General features: G+C 35.0%; 1 protein-coding gene across 1 annotated transcript in view; it reads left to right on the top strand.

Moving 5' to 3' along the window:
* PCDH17 (protocadherin 17) overlaps nucleotides 1–22,803 on the top strand; it is a 97,767-nt gene that overhangs the window by 11,566 nt on the left and 63,398 nt on the right. Inside the window, exons 2-3 of the mRNA XM_082006917.1 lie at nucleotides 16,659–16,717; nucleotides 16,867–17,039. Of these exons, the coding sequence (XP_081863043.1) occupies nucleotides 16,659–16,717; nucleotides 16,867–17,039 (232 nt within the window). The remainder of the gene's footprint in view (nucleotides 1–16,658; nucleotides 16,718–16,866; nucleotides 17,040–22,803) is intronic.

Below are 22,803 nucleotides of genomic sequence, written 5' to 3'. Positions count from 1 at the left end.
GTTACAAGATACAAACGTACAATTTCAGCTGTGTGGGTGGGACCTCTGATCGATGCATTGTAAGTTCTTGCAGTGATAGACATGCAAAATTAGTTTCAGGCAGTGTTTCAGACCATCTATTGATATATGTGTGACATGCTTGTATTTGCCTGTACTAGTTCTAGTGACACTATGATTACTGGTATTTGCAGTCCTTGCCCTGGAACATTTCCAGGCAGTTTTATTGTATTGAAATGGCTCTTACAGTTCACTGAGCATCCAGCATAACACTGCTGAATATGATTGGCGCGTTTGCATATATTTATTCCAAAAAAATCAGGCAGTTAAACTGCATAATTATGGGAAAACGAATCATAACAATAAAAGACCATTTAAGTTAACAAGCTTTGTGATCAAAGGATAAATACAGGTTGGATAAATGAGACTCTAGATGTAACTAATCTACATAAATAGGATTTGGTCTGATTAGAGGAAAGGAATAGATTAAAATAATCTAGAAGTATTAAAAAATTTTTTTTCAGTACTTTTAAAACATCTAGTTTTATTTCATCATATTTTTAACATTTCTACTCAATAAAAATAGCTGTGTTCTGTGATAAACTACTTCTATGTGGTTTTATTTCTTGATTAATGATGTTTACAGTGCAAAGAAAGTCTAAACTAACACAAGTAAACAGGAGTAACATCATAAGTTTTCATTCTAGTTTGAATGCAATGTGTGTCAAAAACCTTAAACATTTTTTAATGTCTTAATTTTATTTTTTTTAATGTTGCAATGTTTTTTGATTGATTTTTAATTAAAGAAAAACATTAAAGGGAACATTTAAAGGACAATTTCTTGTTTACTGTCTTTATCAGCAGAAAGCAGCCTTTGTAGTGTTTGAAAGCTGGTGCATTAAAAATCAATTTCAAGTCTTCAAAGCTGTAAATTCTTGCTTGCTTTGTAGATATATACTGTTTTTAAAATCATTGGAAGCACACTTGACAATTGAATTAAAAACAAAAGGTAAATAATGGCTTCATCAAATTTGAAGGATTTTAATGTATTTTTAATAATAGCTAAAGGATTTTTTATAGAGACCAGACATGTGAATCAAAATTTGTAGCTTTTAAATGCATAATTTTTTCCTAAAGACAGTTACATGTATTCTTTTTCTAACAATTTTGTTTCAAACTTCTGTTGATGTTATTCTGTTGTTTTTAATGAATGCCATGACTTGAACACAGAACATCAGCCAGTTTCTTTACTTACTATATTTCTGTCTCATTCTTTGCCGATTGCTAAGCAACCACTTATGGTTAAGATTGTTTAGCTATAACCCAGTTTTAAAAAAAGGTGAGCTGAAGTAAGTTAAATTTTCATTAATCCTTAATGAAAATATTTAAATTCTATAAGATTTTAAAGGTGAAGAAAAGAGAATATTGTTTTAATAACGCACCTCAGATTCAGCACTTGGGCTTTGTTCCTACCAGCATTGAGGAAAAGACTGCTTTTCCACAAATCTATAAAGAGCAGGATCATGTCCTTAACCAGCATATAACTAATTTCGAGGCCTATGGAAACTAACTTGTATAATTGCATTAGTATTTTGTCTTTCAAGGCATGATTGTTAAAACACTTATTCAGTGAATATTTTAATGTAGGTCAATAGCACCACTGAATTAAATAGATCGCTTACAGGAGTGGAGCTGCTGATGCGCGTAACCATGCGCAGAATTCAGCCCAGAATCTCTGAGTCTGTGTTAACTGAACTGCTCCCTGTTGCTTCTGTGCTTCTGTGATTCTCTCCTTTGCTTTAAAACCACCGCAAAGCTGCAAAGCTGTTCGTTTCACTTAGCCTCCAACTGCATTCTTTAGTACTCTATTGAGATAGTCCTGATGTCTGAACATTTGATATTTTTCCTTTTTCACATAGACATGCGTAATTTGATATGCAAATTTGAAGATCATAAAAACAATCCTGCTTTGATGATCATGAGCAAGATTATCCAGCCACAGCTGTAAAGTACCAAGTGTGTTCTTTTCTGATCTCTTCATCATTTCAGTGGATCAAATGACAATAAGAATAGTGGAATTTAGAGTGCTTGGAAAATAATGAATTTAAAAGCCTTTTAAAAATGGCAGCCACGACGCCTTAGAAACTTTAGATTTCTAGACTGTATGTCAGATAATATAACTGTGTGTATGAATGCGTATGTGGAGATACATAGATAAAGGAGCAGCATGGATTCGAAAGAACTATATAGCTGGATAAAAGACATTATTTATGACCAATATGCATCTAATTTTTTTGGATATTGTGTATTATCTGTACATAGCTATGTAACAGTGTTTTGGAAGATCCTGTTGATCCACACCTTTTGCTGCAACCTAGAAAGCATCAAGTTTAGAGACAAATGCTGCTGTTATTTTTTCCTCGAAGCAAGAGTATAGGTAAGGAAGGAACTAATTTCCTCTTCATGGTGGAAGTTAGTTACACATCTTGCTTAAAACTATGTATCCCACTATCAGACTTCAGGATTGAGAGTAATGATGAAAAGGAGGTATAAGTCATTTGACACTTACTCAATTGCTTCCATCAGCAGTGTTAAGTATTAAAAAGCACATGATGATTTGCATCTCATAGCTCTGGGGCAAGGAACGTACCAGTAGGATTTGTAGCCACTGGGTGAAAAACAGGGGAAAACAAAATGTTTTATGTTATTTCTGTCAATGTATAGTCTTCATTTTGTTTAAATCTGTAAATGTATTTTGTCTGTTTAAACCACCTGTAGCTTCTTTTCAGGCCTAAAAGGATATGGTATTGTAAGGGGCAGAAGTAACTGGATGAATTTATTTTATTATTTACTCATTGGCCACCATATATATGACCTTTCCCAACAGTATATGTCTCATTATCACAAAAATGTGATGGTAATGAAATAATAATTCCTTCAAGCGTGAAATAACTCATTTTAAGTACTTTCCTGTGCTCATTGGTTTCAAATAGGCTTCTAGAATTTTGAAGAAAACTTTAATTTCAGTTCATTTAAAATCAATGTAGACCATGCACTCTTTTCTTCATCCCCTGATACTGGCAAAGGAACCTTAGGAAGGAGTAGCTAGATTTCCAGATTTTGACCTACTTGCTAGTCTACTTTACTTGCATGAAAGTAAAGCAAGAGAAAGCTGTTTCTATTAAGCAAATTTAAGCTTTAGGAATTTTGGTTAGTATTGGCAAAGGTCTTTACATAAAGATTGCTTGCATTCATACTGGTCTTGTTGATTTGAGTAAATGAAGAAACAGGCATACATGCTGAATAGCCATGGGAGGAGAAGCGTTTATTTAAAGGAAAGGTTTTGTTCTGATTTAAAATTTGAGCCATAGGTTTTCTATAATATTTTATAATAAAGACAATTACACAGTAATTTGGGTTAGAATGCATGCCCAGTTCCCCATCTCAAAACCCAATTTATTACTACCTGTGGCTATTTCTATTAAAAAAGAAACATAATTACTATGAGTCTCAGCAGTCTAAGAGTAAATTTTTGCAATTACAATACCTCCCTTGGGCAGATGTGTGAAAATGGCAGATTAATTCCAGCCAGTATGTGTCTATTCCTTGCACATTCTTAAGGTTGCTGGTAGCTTGGATTAACATCGTATTGGTGCTGTTTGTTATGTTGTGGTTAAGGTTAAAGCAGCAATCCTATTATAAATCTTTAAGAATATGGCTCTATACCATTAACTTGGAAAGTCTCTATACTGAAGTTTGATACACAGGGTCCTAGGAGAAAGATCCTAATTCTATTTTCACGTAATGTGAATGAGTTTGCTCTTGATCTTAGCATATTTCTGAAGGGCATTTTATACTTTATTACTTTATGCCTGAGAATATTTAAACAGTACTCGGCACTGGTGAGGCCGCAGCTTGAATCCTGTGTTCAGTTTTGGGCCCCTCACTACAAGAAGGATGTTGAGGTGCTGGAGCATGTCCAGAGAAGGGCAACGAAGCTGGTGAGGGGTCTGGAGCACAAATCTTATGAGGAGCAGCTGAGGGAACTGGGGTTGTTTAGTCTGGAGAAGAGGAGGCTGAGGGGAGACCTTATTGCTCTCTACAACTACCTGAAAGGGGGTTGTGGCGATGAGGGTGTTGGCCTCTCCTCCCAAGTAACTAGCAATAGGACAAGAGGAAATGGCCTCAAGTTGCACCAGGGGAGGTTTAGATTGGATATTAGGAAAAATTTCTTTACTGAGAGGGTGGTCAAGCATTGGAACAGGCTGCCCAGGGAGGTGGTGGAGTCGCCATCTCTGGAAGTGTTCAAAAAACATGCGGATGAGGCGCTTCAGGACATGGTTTAGGGGACATGGTGGCGCTGGATTAATGGTTGGACTTGATGATCTTGAAGGTCCTTTCCAACCTAGTGATTCTGTGATTCTGTGAAAACCGACCAACAAACCCAAGTTTACTCATTCTTAGGAATTTACAATGAAGTTAATAAAGTTGCGTGTGAGGTGAAGGCCATGTAGTAGTCCCTTAGTATTATATGGCTTTTGTTTTATTCCCAACAGCACACTAATGTGTTTATTTAAAGAAGCACCAGTAAAATAAAATGGCCCTGAAATTATGTAAATTAATCACTTTCCAGGGAAATAGTCTAAATCATCTCCTAATGAGCTTTTCTACTTGAAAAGAAGTTTTGAGGGCATACGTGTAGAAGAATTGCATGCAAGGGCTCTGATCCTGGAGATTACCCTCTGCAGCTAAGCACCTAATGCCATTTTGAATTCCAGTAAAGGTGGAAGTTGGTGTGGCTTCATGTGGGCTCATGATCCACCTGCAGGGAGCAGCATCAGTCTGTCTTACATATTATCCAATCTGAATATTCAGGAAGAGCAGTATGAACAATCCTAACAAGTTATTTTTTTCCCCTTTGCATGATTTTTTTTTTAAATTTCTTGCCCTGTACCTGCTGTATTTTCATTTAATTTTGAAAGAGATTCTCCCCACGCCGCTTCTGAATGTTGTCTTTGGGACTTCTGTGATGTAGACATTCTTTAGAGAATGTTGCTTTAACTATTTTCTTTGAAAGTTCATGACAAAAAAATCCAACTAAAATATCTATGCATCCTTCAGTTGCTGTTGCATGCACTGTCTTTGAAAAAGGTGCTCACATGTTGGGTGAGCATCCTGCTAATTAGATACAGAGGCAAATGCATAATTTAATCATTGTATTCTAACTAGCCCCTCAGCCAAATATTAGCATTTATGTTCAGTCTCTCTATCCCTGGTGAAACTTGCAGCAGTGTCGTAAGTGTTCACAAACTGATACTGGTTTGGAACAGAAAGAAGACTTTTCCTAATCCTGGAATCTTTGCAGAGAACATTTCTTATGTAGATCTTCCTTATCTTAACAGCAAAATCTGATTTCAGACTCTTGATATGGCAAGCTGTAATGAGAAGTATAATCCAGAACTGTTTTTTTCCCAGGCTGTTAAGAATTTACAGGCTGAAGTCAGCCCTTAAATACCTATGAGTTTATAGATTACTTGTGGGGATCCCTAGATAAGTGGGTGTTGTGTTCTAGATGAGGTGATCCTATCAAGAAAGGTAACTATTTTTGTTGCTTGTTCTGAATCATACAGTCATTATATCATTATATAGAGTCCTGTATGAAGACATTGCAGTAGGTTAACACTGGAATGACAGAATTGTGGAAGGTTATACAAAGCCCTATAGCCAAAAGGCTTATTTTTGGTCTCCAAGCCTACTTGACCACTGCTACTATATTCATGGTGTATTAGATCAAACTTTCAATTTTATGAGGTACCTCATCATAGGCACATGACTGTTACGGCTTTAAAATATATTTAGGGACAGAACCTCTTGCTAAATTTGTGCAAGCCTAAATTATTTATCTTATGTCACAAATAATATATCAACTCATCACCATTTCACAGTTGAAAATCTCCTTGCACAGGCATGTGAGACTGTAAAGTTTGATGATCTACTATTCTGTCATAAATTCAGCCATTATTTTGGCAGCATATTTAGTGGTGTGTCTTTTTCTAGTGCTAAGAGGAAATAATTATACCAAGGTATTTCTGTGAAAGTAGGGCTTTGTATCCTGTCACAAAATGTTTATGGAATACCTTGCTGGGGATTTTTAACAAAATGTTAAAATAAATATTTGCATGACTGAAACAAGAAAATAGACAGAAGGTAATAATGTAAGTTTGAACATCTGTGATTTTCTTCCTAATTCCTAAGGAATTTAAGTGAATCATTGCTTTTCTGGGGAAGGATTTTAGGAAGAGGAAGGGGATAAAGTTGCAGCTTTAAAGGAAAGGAGGCGATCTAGATTTACCTCTGTTCTTCTGATTGTCAGCTAGGAAGAAAGCTTCAGAGTTCCTCTTTATGTGTGTTTTCTGTGCAGGCAGTGTGGCTTCAGAATCAAGTCCTGCTTTATCTTCACTGCTAATTTTTTTTCACCCTGTAGGGAAGAAACATAGAATTGGAGTCTTGTGCCATGTACAGTGTTTGCTGCCTAGCTAATCACCTTTCTCTGTCACTGCCATTACAAATCTGTTTAAATGCTGTCCATAGAGAAGGCTATATGCTGGGATAAAAGAATATTACATTTAAGAGTTTATTCTCATTTTCTATCACTATTGTAATCTTCTTCCTGCTCCTTTGCAGCTTTCTTCAGCGTACAACATATGTATCTGTGGGAATGTAGCACGCTATGTAAAGACTCACTTATCCCGTAATTGAAGTAAGCAGACTGATCCAAGGGCTATTGAAACCAATTTGAAAACATCCATTGATTTCAGCGGACCTCAGGTCATGGCTTGAGGGAGTTTTATTGTTGCCTTTAGTGAGAGTATGGGTTGGACGGAAGAAGGTAAACATAGTGGATAGATGTTAACACAAACTTAACAGATTTAAAATATCCAGTGTGTCTGTTTGCCCTTACTAAATATTGTGAGTACAAAACAATTTGTCAGTGTTAAAAGGCCATAATTTGATCTCCTTCTCCACCATATAGTACTGCAGTGCTTATAAGCTTTTATCTATTCAGAAAACATTTGTGATATGTTGTTCTCAGAAACAGGGAAACAAGCAGTGGTAAGAATAGGAGAAATTCTACAACACATACTGACTTCCCTGGAAATTCCTCCTGAGTAAAAGCTTTCAGAAAGGTCTCAAAATTAAAAATAAAATACCAGGATCTCAAAATTGCACCGTAGAATCTGTGTGCATGGAAGAAAGAAAGAAGGGTTCTAAACATGAGAGAAAAATATTTTTGAAATTATAACAGATACTTTGAATTTCTCCTTAAATTTCAAAGCACTATTTCTTGACGTTTCTCTGTAATTTTAATGTCTTAATTTCCAGACTTCATATTTAACATGTAGATTGGAAAGAAAAATCAAAAAAAACCCTTAATGCTGTCAAAGATACACTCCCAAAGGTATTGTTATTTTCAGTTCATGGTATGATATTCTTAGAATAAGCTGGATATTGTGATAAGTGCAGATTTCATTCTAGTTAGCTAATTGTAGTAGAGTCTGTTATGCAGTAAACAAAGTATCTGTTAGGAATACTAAGGTAGACTCAACATGGTGGGAACCATAGATAAAAGGTGCATTAAAGCGTTTCAAATTCAATCATTAGGTTTCATTGCACCCATCTGCTACCAGAAAATATAATTGGCAACTTGATTCATTGACCTTTAACTGTCATTTTGGACGATGGTTTTTTAAATCCATATTTTCAAGTTAGACCTAGAGAGTTAATTGGATAAGAGAATGCCTAGTACATTTTAATGCAGTTACTTTTTTCTTTTTTTTAAGCAAAAAGTTTTTTTAATATAATCAGGTTTAATGGTCTGTTGTATATTCTGCTAATCCAGTCAAAGTAGTTATTTAATATTGAATGTGGTTAAAAGCAACTCATGTTCAACTTCATTAAGGCTTCTATTAAATAGAAGGCTTGCTGAACTTCTACTGTTTTTTTATGCACGAACTACTACCTCTTATTAATTATTTCCAGGGGTTTCTGTTACACTAGAATTATACTTACAAACTTTAGTTCCACCAAGATTATACAGCACAGTACGAGGGCTAAGTAAGCACTGAAATTATGGGGTCCTTCGTATTTTATTCCTAAAATGTGTTTTATCTCTTTCCTTTTATTTCCTGGAGCAGATATTATCTTGTGCAGGTGGGGTGGAGTGCATACATCTCTTAGCAGTTCTATATGTGTGGAACAGAAGTAGACTGTCTTATAAAACAACATTGTTACTTAGAGCAAGCAGGAAACATAATGTGATAAACGAGGATGATTTAATGTTTTCTCAGCAATTGTAAACAATTATACTATTTTGTCACCTGAAGTTTATGTAATGGAAAACCATGATTACTTGTGTTTCTTTACTCAACAGGATACAATTCCTGAAATATTTATGTGATATAGAGACAGATGTATGTAACCTTATAATCCCATTTCACAGCTTTCCCAAATACTGGGGAGCTCAATAAATAGGAAGCCGATTATATTGGCAGTATAACTCCATTAATAGGATTCAGATTTGCCTTATTGACAAGCCAGTACTGTTAATATGATCCAGCATATTAAATTGACAGGAAAACTGGAGCGATAGAATGTATCTGCAGCCTAATTGACAGGGAAGCTCTTTCAAAAGGTTCTTAATGTGGTTTTTATTGACAGAGCACCTTCAATAAGTACATATCATTGGTGAACAGTGTAAATATATTGGATGCAACTGTACTAGCAGATTCAGGTGAAGTAGTTATTGTTCTGTTTTCTCATACTTCCATCTTTACTTTGATATAAGTCATATCAAGCTCTCTCATAAGATCTTTACGAATGCCCCTTAAAGCACTAGTTTGACTGCACTGCTCACAAGCTTCTGATAAGTTGTCAATTATTTTAAATGTGTTCTTCATTTTTAAATGAATAGAGGCAATACAGAGCAATGCAATAATGTGTCATGAATTTCATTATGTTTATTTATTGACGTTGTGATAGCAGAAACAGAGCTCGTACTTCCAGCTTGTACTGTAACAGTACTTCCAGCTCGAGTTCTTTCTGTAGTGTGATGTTTGGCACCTCTTCCTACATTGTGATCTTGCGCCTTCTCCAAAAAGTAGTTCATCTTAAGAGCTCATATTACAATTACATTTTCCTAGTCCCATTTGACACCTTCCCACATTGTCTCCCCAGACCATGATAATTTCGTTAGATGTTTGCATTTCATGTTTCTCCAGTGCAAAATCAAATGAGGCTGAGAAACCTGAAACCACTGTGAAACAAACAGCAATTTGAGTTTGGTCCAGAAAATCTTGATTTCCCTTTTGAGTAGAAGGAAGTTTTGGGTCCAGGTCTTCATTTTTTCCTAGTCCTATCTCTCTTAGAGGGAGAAGTCTTCATTTAAACATATATCCCACATTTGCTCTGTCAGAGGAGTTGAAGGCTTTTGTTACACTGACTTGCCCACCAAAGAAGAGACAAGCTTGTTCCTGAAAGGTTTCAATCTTTTATTTCATACTAAAAAAATCTAGTCAGGGTCTGGTCTCACTCTATCTTTTGAGTGAGTTTTAAGTCTACTTTTTTACTAGGGTCACTTAAAAATGTGTCTCCCTGTAGTGACCTTTTTAGCTGCTTCAGCCTTCAGATTTGGTGCAATGATCAGTGAGGTGAGAGGAAGCTTGCCTGAGCCTTGTGACTTCTAATCCTTGCACTGAATCTAATCGCTACAATCTAGGCTTCTGTCTTCTTTTGTGTCTTGTACACTGCAGTGTAAACTCTTGTAAAAATTTAAGAAATAATTGTTTTCAGTAAGACAGTAGTACAAACCCAACTGAAATATCTGCAATACCTTAATATGAATGCTTAAGCCATAAATCAATAATATTTTTTGGGGGGTTAAGAAATATGGTACTTGCTAACAGAAAATAGTACATGGATCAGGCATTTATACGGAGAAAATCTGCATTCCTTCACTTACAGGAAAGGATGGTAACCTCTGTGCCCAGAGTTTCACTTTTCAAAAGTCACTGTGCGTTTGACTGAATAGCTCAGGACCTCTTTCCCTCACAGTTTTGTTCTTCTTATTCAAGAAAAAGAGAAAACATGAGCCACCAACACACTTCAATAAAGCGTACAGCAGCCTGGTGAATGATACTGCCTTGTGGATCTGACAGTTTCTGTTGCCATGTGTTTTTAGTGTGCTTTTGAAGAATGTTACATATGTCAGAAATTCACATAAACACACCGTAGGTCTTGTAACACCAAAATACACATTTTGCAGCAAGTGTGAAACTTCCCAAATATGTACATGTCATATAAATTATGTCTCAAAAATATTTTCAAAAGAATGAGAGCGGACAGCACATATTAGGACAAGATTTGTTAAAGCACCCTATTTAATTTTGTCCTTCAAAAAGGTAGAATAACTTATTAGAAGCTTATGCCCAGTTTTGGGGTTTGGCTGTTTGTTTGTTTTACTATTGGGCTAATACATTTTCTTAACGAAGGAAGTCTGGTGAAATCAAAAACTACTACTTCAGGCTAAGTATATACACTCACTGGCAGTCTCATACTGAGGGGTCGTCGTGAAAAATTGTACTATGTTGAACACAAACTGTTCCTAATGAAATGAAGACAATTGTCTGCTCTTTCAAAACTAGATTTGGCAGAATACAATTCTTTTGTCTTGAAAAGTGATCTTTGTTTCATGGGGGAAGGGTGAATACTCAGAATTAAGCTTTTCAAGAAAAGACACAGAAGATGCTTGAGTTAAATATTAAGTAGCTGTCTGATAAAGGGGAGAGATGTTTCATTTAATTGTTGCATTTAATGTTTAATTAAAAAGAAGTTACAGTCAGCAAAGACATTTTGCTTTATTATAGTTCCAGGTATGAACACCTGCATAAAATGGAGTTGCATTGAATAATTTCTGAAAATGTGATACTTGTTCTTGTAATTCTGAGAAAAAATTATGAATATTCTAGTAGCCTAATATTCATAAATCTGATTAATGTTTAAGTCTTTTTTTTACCATTTAAAAATACATCTTTCCCTAATATGACAATTATTTCTGGGTATAATTTGTCAAGAATACTTAAATATTGCATTTCTCTCTCTCCCCCATCTTTCTCTCTCTCACTTTCGTTGTCTTTTTCTCTGTAGTCATGATGATTTTAATTTTTTTTTTTTGATAGAGACACCTGTTGAACTGAAAACTTTTTCTTATTTTTCTCTAATTTTATTTGAATAGTACGGAATACATCAAAGATTGCTAGAAATCTTCAGAATTGTGGTGTAACAAAGATTTTGATTAAAAAGGAAAAAAGAAAAGTACCTAGGAACCTCTAATTTTCAATAGACAGCCTGTTTTTTATAGGAATTCTTGAAAGCAGAAACCTTGTGAAGTCCTCTACTGCAGTCTTAGTGAGCAATAGTAGAATCACTGAAATCTGAGTTATTACTATGGCGTTGTAATTTGAATCCTGACTTTTTTTGGAAAATATATGTGTGCAGAGTCCCAGTGGAACTCTTTTTTAGTTATAAAAATATCAAAACATTCCAACAGAAGTAAACACAAGTACCTTGTGAACATGAACTTATTAAAAAAAAAAAGATATTAATGTAGCACATTGCTAAAAATATTCCCCATAATTCATTACGTAATGCTTTGCCCAGGCTGGTTCAAACTGTTTCCAATGATGAAGCTTTCACTTTTTTTTTTTTTTTTCCTTATGAGATTATTTAAGGTTAATGGACCCTATGAGGAATTTTTTTCTGATACTCTTGGCCATAATTTTTCATTTTCCTTTCTTTAAATGAAACTTCTGGATATCATAGCCACTCTAGAATTAATTAGTAAAAACTTAACAGTTGGCTTTCAAACTTCTGAATGGTTTTATTTTCAATTTATAAAATTCACTATTCCAAATTCACCATATGAGAACAATGTTTAGAAACAATGGTAGTTTATCTAAGTCCCTGTGTGGTCTTAATACACAAACCCTAACACCCGTAGTAGAATGAATGGTTTCACAGACAGCTGACGATAGCACTTGAAGGATGTTCTACGTGTTGTTCATGCAAACACTGGCCAGTAAATTTTCTTCAAGTCACATTATTATACTGTAACAATTATATTGTCACATCTGAAACCCCATACCAGTAAAAGTATATTTTGCACTGGTTTAATTTGCCTGTTCTTTTATTTTTCTCCTCCTCAACTCCCCAGTGAAAAAGGTAACAGAATCAAACTGCAAGATATTTTCTGAAAGGCAGTAACCTTCTTTTTTAAATGTTGGCAGCTTATGAAAGGTTTATATGCATTCTGATCTCTTTCAAAATGGCATTTTTTATGAGCTTCATCCTTCTGACAAAGAGGTATTAAACTTGTGTACAGAAATCCTCAGGAATTTTTCTGCAACATCACAGTAATGGCAGTGTTTCTAAAATTTCAGATTTACTCTAGGGTCACATATTAGGAGAGATATATGGAAGAAAGTATTTTTAAGGGGCCATTGTAGCAACTGTGAAAAAGTATATCTGTTAAATGGTTTAACAGCATACTCTCATTAGAAATTAACTGGTTCCACTAATCTGTGAAAATGAGACATAAAAACAGGACCTCTTCTCTAGGGGAGCTATGGACAGTTAGGTTGACATCACTGCCTGTTTAATTCTCTGGTATCTAACCAGGGCAGTGGGCAGTTCTGCTTTTGCTTTAGTTTTAGAGACCATTTGTCCCAGTACGTTTTCTTCCTACTGAAGAACTTGTATCTTTGTAGTTGGTAACCTAATTGATGCCCCACCCCTCAACCTTGAAGACAGAGAGCATGTCTTTAGTCTTTAACTCCAGTGACTGTTAGAATTGGATCATTTCTGGGGTTTTTTTTAGGGGGGAGGGTGATGGTGGAGCTTGTTTTATTTTGTTCTTCAGGCAGTTAATGGTGCTGGTATTCGAATTATTTTTGGTTATTTATCAGGAGATTGTAATTCCATGTAATTAACTTCTGATACGATACATCTTACATAGCTTTAGCTGTTACACTGAACACCTTGCTGGTCATCTAGATTCCTCTATAGTTACTGGAGAAAGTAATCTCCAGGAGCAGTACGTACCTAAAGATAGATGCCCAAAATGGGATGAATTATCTTGTATGTCTCTAATGCTTATAGAGGGATTTTAGTTGTTTAGTTTAGAGTAGGTGACTAGCTTTTAGATGGTTTTCTGCTAGTGAACAGAAACCTACCTCAAAACTGGAGGCAAAGAGACACTGCGGTTCTGATTTCCTAGAGGGCTGTATACCCAGAGAAGAACAAAGAAATTATTTGCTACTGACAGATTTTTAAAGTAGCACTCATTTCTTAGAGTTACAACTATGCAGTGTAAAAAGGTATGATTAATGTATGAGTTGAAATGTGTGGTATCACTTCCATAGATGTTACAGTGTAAAAATTTTAAGTATATGACCTCTCACTTCAAATGGGATTAATAAAAAAAAGTGTTTAAGGAAGTTAGACATTCATACCTGTAACCTGTTGTGAAGCGGATGCTTACCTTTCTAAGATTCCTCTAAACCGCCTAGCCTTAAAATTAAATGTTTTCTTATTATCTCAATTTTTATATAGATATTATCATACATGAAGCAATTCTCTCTTTGCTACCTGTATCTCAGAGTGCTCTGTCACAGCTCAACACAAGCATCATACCTTCATAGTTCATAGGATAAGGTCTAATGCTTTTAGAGCAGAAGGAAAATAGCTGTGAGCTCTGTAGCGGTATATGGTTATCAAGTATTTACATTCGTTCTTTTGCAGCAGTGACCTCGCTGTAACACGTCATCCCACTGTTTGTGTTTCTGCAAAATACATAATATGAGGGAAATTGGTCAAATTATTATGGAGTTAAAGGTCATTAATGACTACTATAAATACAGAATTTCTCAGAAGCAGCTCCCCTTTTTAGGATGGCAGCTAAGACGTGGTCATAACTTCTATTTTAAAATTTGTATCTTAGTTAGTCCAGGGTGTGCAAAATGCTTTTTTTGCTATGAAAAACCAGAAACAAAAAGTATGACCAGTCCTTACTCTGGTGCAGCTTATAGATAAGTTCTTAGCACCACCTTTAAGGAGGTGCTATAATTAATTCCAGGGCAAAAGTCTGACTTTTCTAATGGCAGAAAATTGATGAAAAAGCAATTTTTAGTGGGCATTTTGCCTGACAATGACATGAAGAATGGAAATGTTGATTACAGTAGCAGCTGTATTTAGGAGGAGGTAGATTTCTTATTTAAGTAAAAGCATAAAAACAGGTTTCCTGGGCATCTATGGTTGAGATGTTAGACCAAGAAAACAGACATGAGTTCTGTAATTGTAAAGGTTTATTTGGGTTGAGAAGTATCAGTCTCCGTGAGTGTCATAATGATTATATGTGTACATACAGGGGGTGGATTTGCTGCACAGAAGAGAGATATTAGAATACAATTTGCAACAAGAAAAGAATAAATGGCTTCCAAAATATGTGTTACATTTAAGAGATTACATATAAGAATGCTGAAATATTTATCTTTGCACCTACATTTCTTCCTTTTTTTTTTGTTTTCAATGTTTGTTTTTATAACTTGAAACATGCCAGAAGTTAAGACAAGTTTTTATGCTAATTACATATTAAAACCAACACTCGTCTGTTTTTAAGCGCAAAGCACTAAACTGCTCCCTAACTGAAGTGGCCAGATTTTAACTTTGGATACCTGTTGCTGAAATCATCAGCTTCTGAAACACTGACTTGGAAAAGCAGTGACATAACACTGAGTTTGATATCCTGGATATTCAGAATTCTCCTTCTGTAATACAGTGTATTGTTTACATTTCTTACTATTTAAGAACTTTCATAAGCCCATCTTTTAATAACAGAGATGAAGAACAAGTCTCTCATTGGACATAAACAACCAGATTTCCAAATTATGTGCAATTTTGATATGATAAAAAATAATTTAGAATTATAAGTGCTTTATGCTGTATCTTGAAAACAGATGAGTAAAACCTGATTCTGTCATAGTTTCTTATAAAAGAAAATTCACTCATAAAACATCAGATTATTTTTGTAATGACATGCAGAATGCTATGTACTCCACAGCTTAAATTACAGCTTCAAAATGTGAACACAGTGTGTGTTATAATCCTGATTTTTGAACCAAAGGATTTAACTAGAAACAAGAAGAAAGTACAGTGTGAACTGACTCTATATATGCCAAACAGAAGATAATTCTTTATCTTCCATCTCTTCCCTAAATCACACAAACTATCCATGGTGTATAAGCACACCTATTTCACACGTACATTGAGAGTGGCAGGTGGCTACATATTTTCTACTACAAACGGTAGAGGCTGTTAAATTCCTAATGCAACTACACGCATCTTTTCCAAGTTGCAGTATTCCAACCATACAAGCGGTAGCAAATATTTTTAATGACCACCTACCTATAAAAGCAAAACAGAGCTAAAAAATGGAGGGAGGAGTGGCAGAGAAAAACAACTATCTAGGAGACCAGCGACTTGTGTAAACACTTGTTGTGAGACATTAAACCTTACCTTGGGCCTTCTGCTCCATTAACTGAGCGCTGCCCGTGTTACCGATGCTACTACGCTAGGCGCTGTTGCAAAGCTCATAGCTGCTGCGAAGCGTGGTGGTGTGATATGAAGTGATACAGAAAACAATAGAAGCTCTGTCAGTAGGTCAGCTGCAAGAAGTGACGTGTGTGAATGTACAGTATATGGAGTTTTGTGAAAGATGCAGTCTCTCTTTCTCCCAAAGAACTTCAGCTGATGATACAAGGGGAATTCAGTTCCCTTTGGCAGGACTCCATGTTGGTCTGGATGCTGTAAATACTTCTGCTTTTACAGTTACTTAGCTCATGCTGCTAAAAATATACTCATGACAGACTTAATGAAAGTGTCTCCTTTTAAAAAGTACTTGTCTACAACAATCATTTAATGTTCTTGTTTGCATGTGTGGTTCTCATTATTCTGATGTAGCTATTAACACTGATGAAAATTAAAGAGAGAAAATCCAAATATTTTCACACTTGCACTTCTCCAGTAACATTTAAGAAATGCCACAGCTAATCAGCCATAAATTTGCTTGACTTTTTTGTTTACTTTTTTCAATTTGAGAGTAATATAGCGATATATGAAATTGAATTACAGCAGTAAGGGCTTCAGAATCCCAGTAGATGATGTAATTATGATTAAAAATTAGTATTATTGAATAATTCACTTTTGTAATATGCAAAAGTAATTTTTTCTCTCATTTTCAATAACCATCAGTCTTAATATCTAACTAATGAAAAAACATAAACAGTGTCATCTGTCAGGTTACTAACAGAAAATGCCACTTATTGGAGCCTCATTGTTTACTTTAGCAGGTAATTTGTGGACCGGAATCATTTAATTGTTCTGAGCACATAATTACATGCCAGCATATTCCAATTTAATTAAAATGTACAAATCTGAAGATTAAGGGAATTTTTGAATTATTAATCATTTCTCCTCTAGGAAATCTTGTTGCTCTGCAGGAGATTTGTCCAGTGTACAACTATACGTATTTTTTTCCTTCTCTTTCACAGACAGACAATTTTCCCGCAGAGCCCAATTACATGGGCAGCAGGCAGCAGTTTGTTCAAAGGTAAGGCCTATTAAATAACTTTCTCGGCTTCCCCATTTGCATTCTTGTCAAAATTGCTTTGCCAGAGAGTACAATTCAACTTAGAACAAGTAAATACAACTCTCTCTCTCTCTTCTTCTTTTTTTTTTTTTTTTTAATATGTATTTCAGTAGCTCCACGTTCAAGGATCCAGAAAGAGCCAGCTTGAGGGACAGCGGGCATGGGGACAGTGATCAGGCTGACAGTGACCAAGACACTAACAAAGGCTCCTGCTGTGACATGTCTGTTAGGGAGGCACTCAAGATGAAAACTACTTCAACTAAAAGCCAGCCACTTGAACAAGGTGAGTGAAGCCTCCAATGCTTACAAATGCGTAAAGTTTAAGCTGTCATTATAAACCTATTAGTATTGCAATTGCAGTTTATCAGGGTGGAATAGCCCTCTAATAATACTATCAGAGAAAAAAGTAAATCTTGTAGCTAGTCCAGAGCAAAGGATGCTCAGTGTCTTTCAGAATGAATGTGAAATGAAACCAGAAGTATCCAAAGTAGATTAAAAAAATAATAAAAATTAGTACTTTTCTAAAATGATTAGAATATACTTTATCTTCATTGGCATTGCCTGTGATGTATTATATACAGTGCTTCTGCCAAAGTGTGATTTGGAAATTCAAACTAGACATGTCTGCAACAGATAAAAGAATACCAGTCATTTACATTCCTCACGTAGTCTGGAGAAGCGGAAAAGAAAAGAGGCTTGGGATATCAGACAAAAGTAAAAACAGATCAGAAGACGTTTTCATTTTATGGATGTATTTTCCTATTTGTAACACTGATTTCACAATTAATAGTAGTATGAGAAGTGTCAAATAGTAATATAATCTGATTTTCAGTATAATTTCACTCATATCCTGTGAAAGTACCAAAGATGTGTGTCTGTGAAACAGCTAAAATGACTTCTATCAGGACAATGACAGTGTTCTCTCCAAGCATTTGTTCTGACACACAAGTATGGACACAAACTCTGTGTCCATTTTTTTCTAGATGTTTTTTATCTAATTATGAGGTCTTTTATTTCACAAGAGATGCTTCTTTAAAAAAAAAAAAAAAAGCAGAGTACTCCAGCAATGTGTGTGTTTCTGTTTTGCCTTTAGGCTGTAAGCAATAAAGTGCATCACTGAATTATTTTTAACTGTTTTGTATATTTGCTATTATTTTAGTTTGATGTGGGGAAGATGATTCCATGTTAAAGACAGTTAAAAGATTATTAAATGTCAGCCTTAATAAGAAGCTATATTTATAATTAAGCAGTAATATATTATAAACTTTTATTAATTGTTGATTGATTGAACCTAAGTTTTTTGCCTCTTAGGCCAGTCTGATCTGTAGTACAGTCATCAGGAAATACGTGTTCAACTTCATTTTTTCTGATTATGTTGAGATTGCAATATAATTTTTGCTGTGTAGAATATTTAGAATGCTGCAATATAATTTATTCTGTATATTTTTGAAGGTTGACCTCATAAATGACCTTATTTTCCAAGTAATAAATGCCAGAAAGATTATTTTTTCCTGACCTTTTGCCACAGGAACTCTCTGCTTATAATTGGACATTGATCTGTATAAAGATGCAGTACTGGCCTTTTTTTTTTTAAGAAGCTGTTTGAGTGTGTGTCTAATTTTCTCAGTTTTATGTAAGAAAAAGACAAAATCTCTGTATTTTTATCTATGAAGCATAGTCATGAAAGACTTCTTAAATTTTCAAAGTTTCATTAGGAAAATTATTTACTACTCAAATTAAAAACGTGTGGTTTTTTAGAAAAGGACTGTATGGCCAGAGTTCACAATATTGCAGTTTGTCCAGCAGCATCAAGTCTGGTTCTGGTCAAAATAGAAAAAGTCTAGTAGGCAGATTAAGCCAACCATTCCTGCTGCTTATTTTCATTACAATGCAAGGAGTTATATGGAGGTTTGCACTTGGCATTGTATCTAGATGAGGGGCCCTATTCATCAAGAAACAACTTACTCCAGCGGCTCATATGAATTCCTCACATTCTTATTAAAGACATACTGAACTGTGAATGTTAAGTACTCTCAGCCACTGAACTGCAGCAGTGGGTGTTTATGTGAATTTTGAAAAACTGAGGAAAAAAAATGATGAAAAAGAAGAATGAGGGTAGAGAGATAAACTACTTTTTTTCTTTCCCCCCCCTCCCAAATATAATTACAAATGGTAATGATATCCATTTGTTTACTTGTATGAACACTTGTGTCTCATGTGTGCTGTAATAAAATCATTGGCATATTATGAAAACTAAACCTGCAGTGAGCACCTTATGGGGTTACAGATCATTGTAGTAACAAATGTGGTGCAATGAGGTGTTCCCAATGAAATCAATGATCACTTGTCATTGAGTTTAGTATGATTAGGGTTTTTAGCCTAAAGTAACATTTCTCTTTTGAAAGAAGACAAACAAAACTGCTTTCTCTAGTCACAAGCCAAGTTGAAGAAGGGTGAGAAATATGATATATGTGATTAGTATAGAAAAAGGATTGCATTCTCTTCAGAGAAAAATCGTTTTCTGGGAAAAGGAGATGGTCAGCTTGCTAGAAACCATTGTCTCCAGCAGCACCTGAAGCAGTATCAGGAGTTGTGGTTCTGTCATCACTCTGGGTTGCGTGCAGGGATGGGAATTCACTATTTTGTAGCAAAGTTTCAGGCTTAATTATTCTTCTTTAAAGATATTTAAAGTAGTTTAACTTCTGCTATTAGATCAGTGCTAATTATTAGGTCTTCTGACATTTTTGAAAAAAAGATCAGGATGAACTGTGAATTCAGGATCTTGACTTGATATTCCTAATTTAAAAATGAGTTGAGTTTGACATACTCTGTATGTAATTCCAAACACTGTTGTCATCGGTTCAATTCTACTGATGGCAGTAATAAGAATGCTAGTAGTTTACAGTTTTGAGCAACTCTAGCCTGAAAATTAAATGGGCATATTGAGACAAAAGTTGTGTCAGTAGCATTACAGCAATTGTGCTTCTATCAATAATAGAGAAACAGGAAATTTTATGAAAAATAGTTTTTGTAGGCAAGACACCTTCTGATTTCAGCGTGGGATGGGAGGCAATTAAGCTTACTTTATGGTTTGCATTAAAGTAGTGAAAATAGTGGATGGTAAAACTTCAGTAAGTTTACTATTACAATATTTGATTTTAAGGATAATATCTCCAGATAGCAAGTTTTGTCTGGTGATGATTGTAAACATTCACACAAACGGGAAAGATAATGCAAATTAGATATCATTATGAAATGCTCATGAAAGCTCATCACTTGGTTTTAGTGGAAAGAAAGAGGAAAAAAATCCCAACCCTATAAAGGTTATCAGGACAGTAACTCTGGTGTTAAAATAAGCATGCCCCATTTCAGTTAGCTTAACCATATATCCTCTTGCTGTGAATTCCAAGCCACTTTCTACATAAAAATATCTAGCTGTGTCATAAGCTTACTTATGCTATCTGAATCAGCTGTCTTACTAAGCAGTTTGTTCCATATGCCTGCTACTCTGGTTTTAGACAGATTTCTTTTGTTTTGTTTACCTCTCTTTTTTGACTTCTGTTGCTGAGACTTTAAATCCTATCACTAGTTTGGACAGTTTGAGATCACCCTACTTAGAAGTTTTACAAGAATTAATAGTTTTGAACGTATCTGTCAAGTTACCTGTTTATTTCACCTGAAGTAGCATATATTTTTCACATTTTATATTTAAATAACAGAATAATCGTTTTGTTTGGTGTTGTTTAAGCATAACAACAATAATCTGTATTTCTTGAAAAGATATCCAAAGCTGAATATGGCATTGTAAACCATAAATGCTATCTACAAGGAAGCAGTACAACAGCAAGATGTACATTTTGTACTTTTCTTAGTGAATCCTGGGTATGTTTACCTTATAATCAGTAAAACAATATAGAGTTTTGGACTTTTCTGTAGTTACTCATAAACCACAGACTTTGTTAGATTTTCCCCGGAATTTTTGCTTCCTTTTTCTTTCAGTTTTTGCTGTCTGTGTTGTCTTGCTTTAACATAAGCCTACATTTTCATGTCATTGTCAAAAATATCCAAAGGATTAAGTATCACTAAATTCTGTAGCTTTGTGGTTGAGTTTTTGCTTTATCGCTGTGCATTGCATCTTTCAACACGTTTGCTTGCCGTTCACAACTGCATCCCATAGAGGGGGCATTTCTGCATATGCTTGTTGCTTCGTTAACAGCAGTACGGATCCTGAGAATAAATGAAAACCAGAGGCACCTCCTTGGAGGAAGGGTAAAAGGAAACTCTTCAACGTTGGTGTCTGAGACTCCTCTAGGACCTGTATTGCTCACCAGGCTTCTCTGTAGAACAGCACCGTTTTAATCTAGGGTATAGATGGCTAGTGTAAAAGAACTGTAATGTATCTTCAGGGGAAAAAAAAGAGATATTAAATATAACTTAAAAATAAAATACTTCTTTCTTCATTGTCACAACAAATATACATTTGCATCACAACTGATGCAGTCCTGCATGCAACAGTCTTAGGAATAAAACCTATATCAGTGTTATAGAATCTCTGTGAATACTGTTAACTCTTGAGTTTGTCCACTGAACACATTCACAGAACGAGTCTGTAATAACTTGCACATTTATATTCTCAATTTCTAAACAAGAATGACCCCTGAAATGAAGTATCCTGCATTATCCATCCACAGCAGAGCAGAAATAGTCAGATTTTTTTACCAGGATTTTTTCTGAACTATCTATTGATTTTCTTGCCATAATCTTGCTTGAGTCTGTAGGATAATTAAAATCCATTCTATTTAACTGAGTGAGAATCAGTCTAGACTGATAAGTGCAGAAAGTTCATCAAGCAAATTTCTGCTGTCTGACATCATCACCAATGCTTTCCATGCCATTGGGGATGATGGGTTCTTTTATGAGTACATCAGCTTAATGAGATAACGGAAAAAGAAGATTGTGGAGAAATATTTCTTTTCAAAGTTCTCAGAGCTGGTGATGCCCTCTGCTGAGAAGCTGATGGAGGCTGAGAGTTCCCCCAGAGCTGACACAACCTGTGAAATATTTTGTTCAACATTGCTTCCTCCTGTAGATTTTTTTCTCCTGAAGGGAACATCTTCTATCACATTCTCGCTGTGCCCAGAATGTGAATAACTGTCAGAGTGCACTATTTGTTCTGATGTCACCTAAGAGTCTTTATGTCCATGACTATTGTCCCTTCCAACTCATTTACCCCTAACATGGTCAGGTAAGATGCTAACTTGCTGTGGTATGTCAGGACTTGCACACAATACCCATTCTCCACTTTCATCTGATTAATTGTTATCCAGGCAAGCTACAAGAACAACTTAATTGCACCGAGAGTCTCTTTCCTTTTCTTAGTATGACTTAGTAGTAGTATCTGTTTCTAGAACTGTAAATTCTGAAAATGGTTAGGTGAAGCCTACAGAAAAGGAGATATTTTTTTTTCCTTTCATTTGTTCTTTTCCACATAATCTTCTCTCTCCTTTTTTTTGGCTTCTGTGCTTTATGCAAGCACATGTATGACCTTAGATGAAGACTAGCATAGGTCAAACACTAACTTACCTATTCAGTAACTGCTTCTGATTGACCAAATTTATTATCAACACCCTGGAGATATTTTATTTTGGCCTCATTCTAATAATGTGATTTTTAATTTAAGACTAAAAATATATGTAGAATTACAGACTTTTATGAAGACTAAGGCCATATTTATATTCTTTGATGTCCACTCCAGTGTGTTTAACAAATTCATTATGACATTTAAACCACTGCCAGTACTTCCTACTTTTCTGCTGTGAGTACCTTGTTCAGTGAAACAATACTTCTAAATTTGAGAGAATTAGCAGCATTATTATTGGTCTCATCCTTCTTATGAAGTCTTTGTTGAATAGTAATATTGAAACTTTTATTGGTATTAAACTTTTAAATTAATATACTTCACTTTTAGTCAGAGGAGTACTCATAAAAGTTTCAAATGTTCTAAGTGCCTTGATCTCAAACACTCATTTAAAGATGATCGAGGTAAC

This window comes from Phaethon aethereus (genome assembly GCF_964289735.1).
Source record: "Phaethon aethereus genome assembly, chromosome: 1".
NCBI classification, from domain to species: Eukaryota; Metazoa; Chordata; class Aves; order Phaethontiformes; family Phaethontidae; genus Phaethon; species Phaethon aethereus.
The sequence above is the reverse complement of the archived record's forward strand: the minus strand, read 5'-3'. Positions and strand labels throughout refer to the sequence as shown.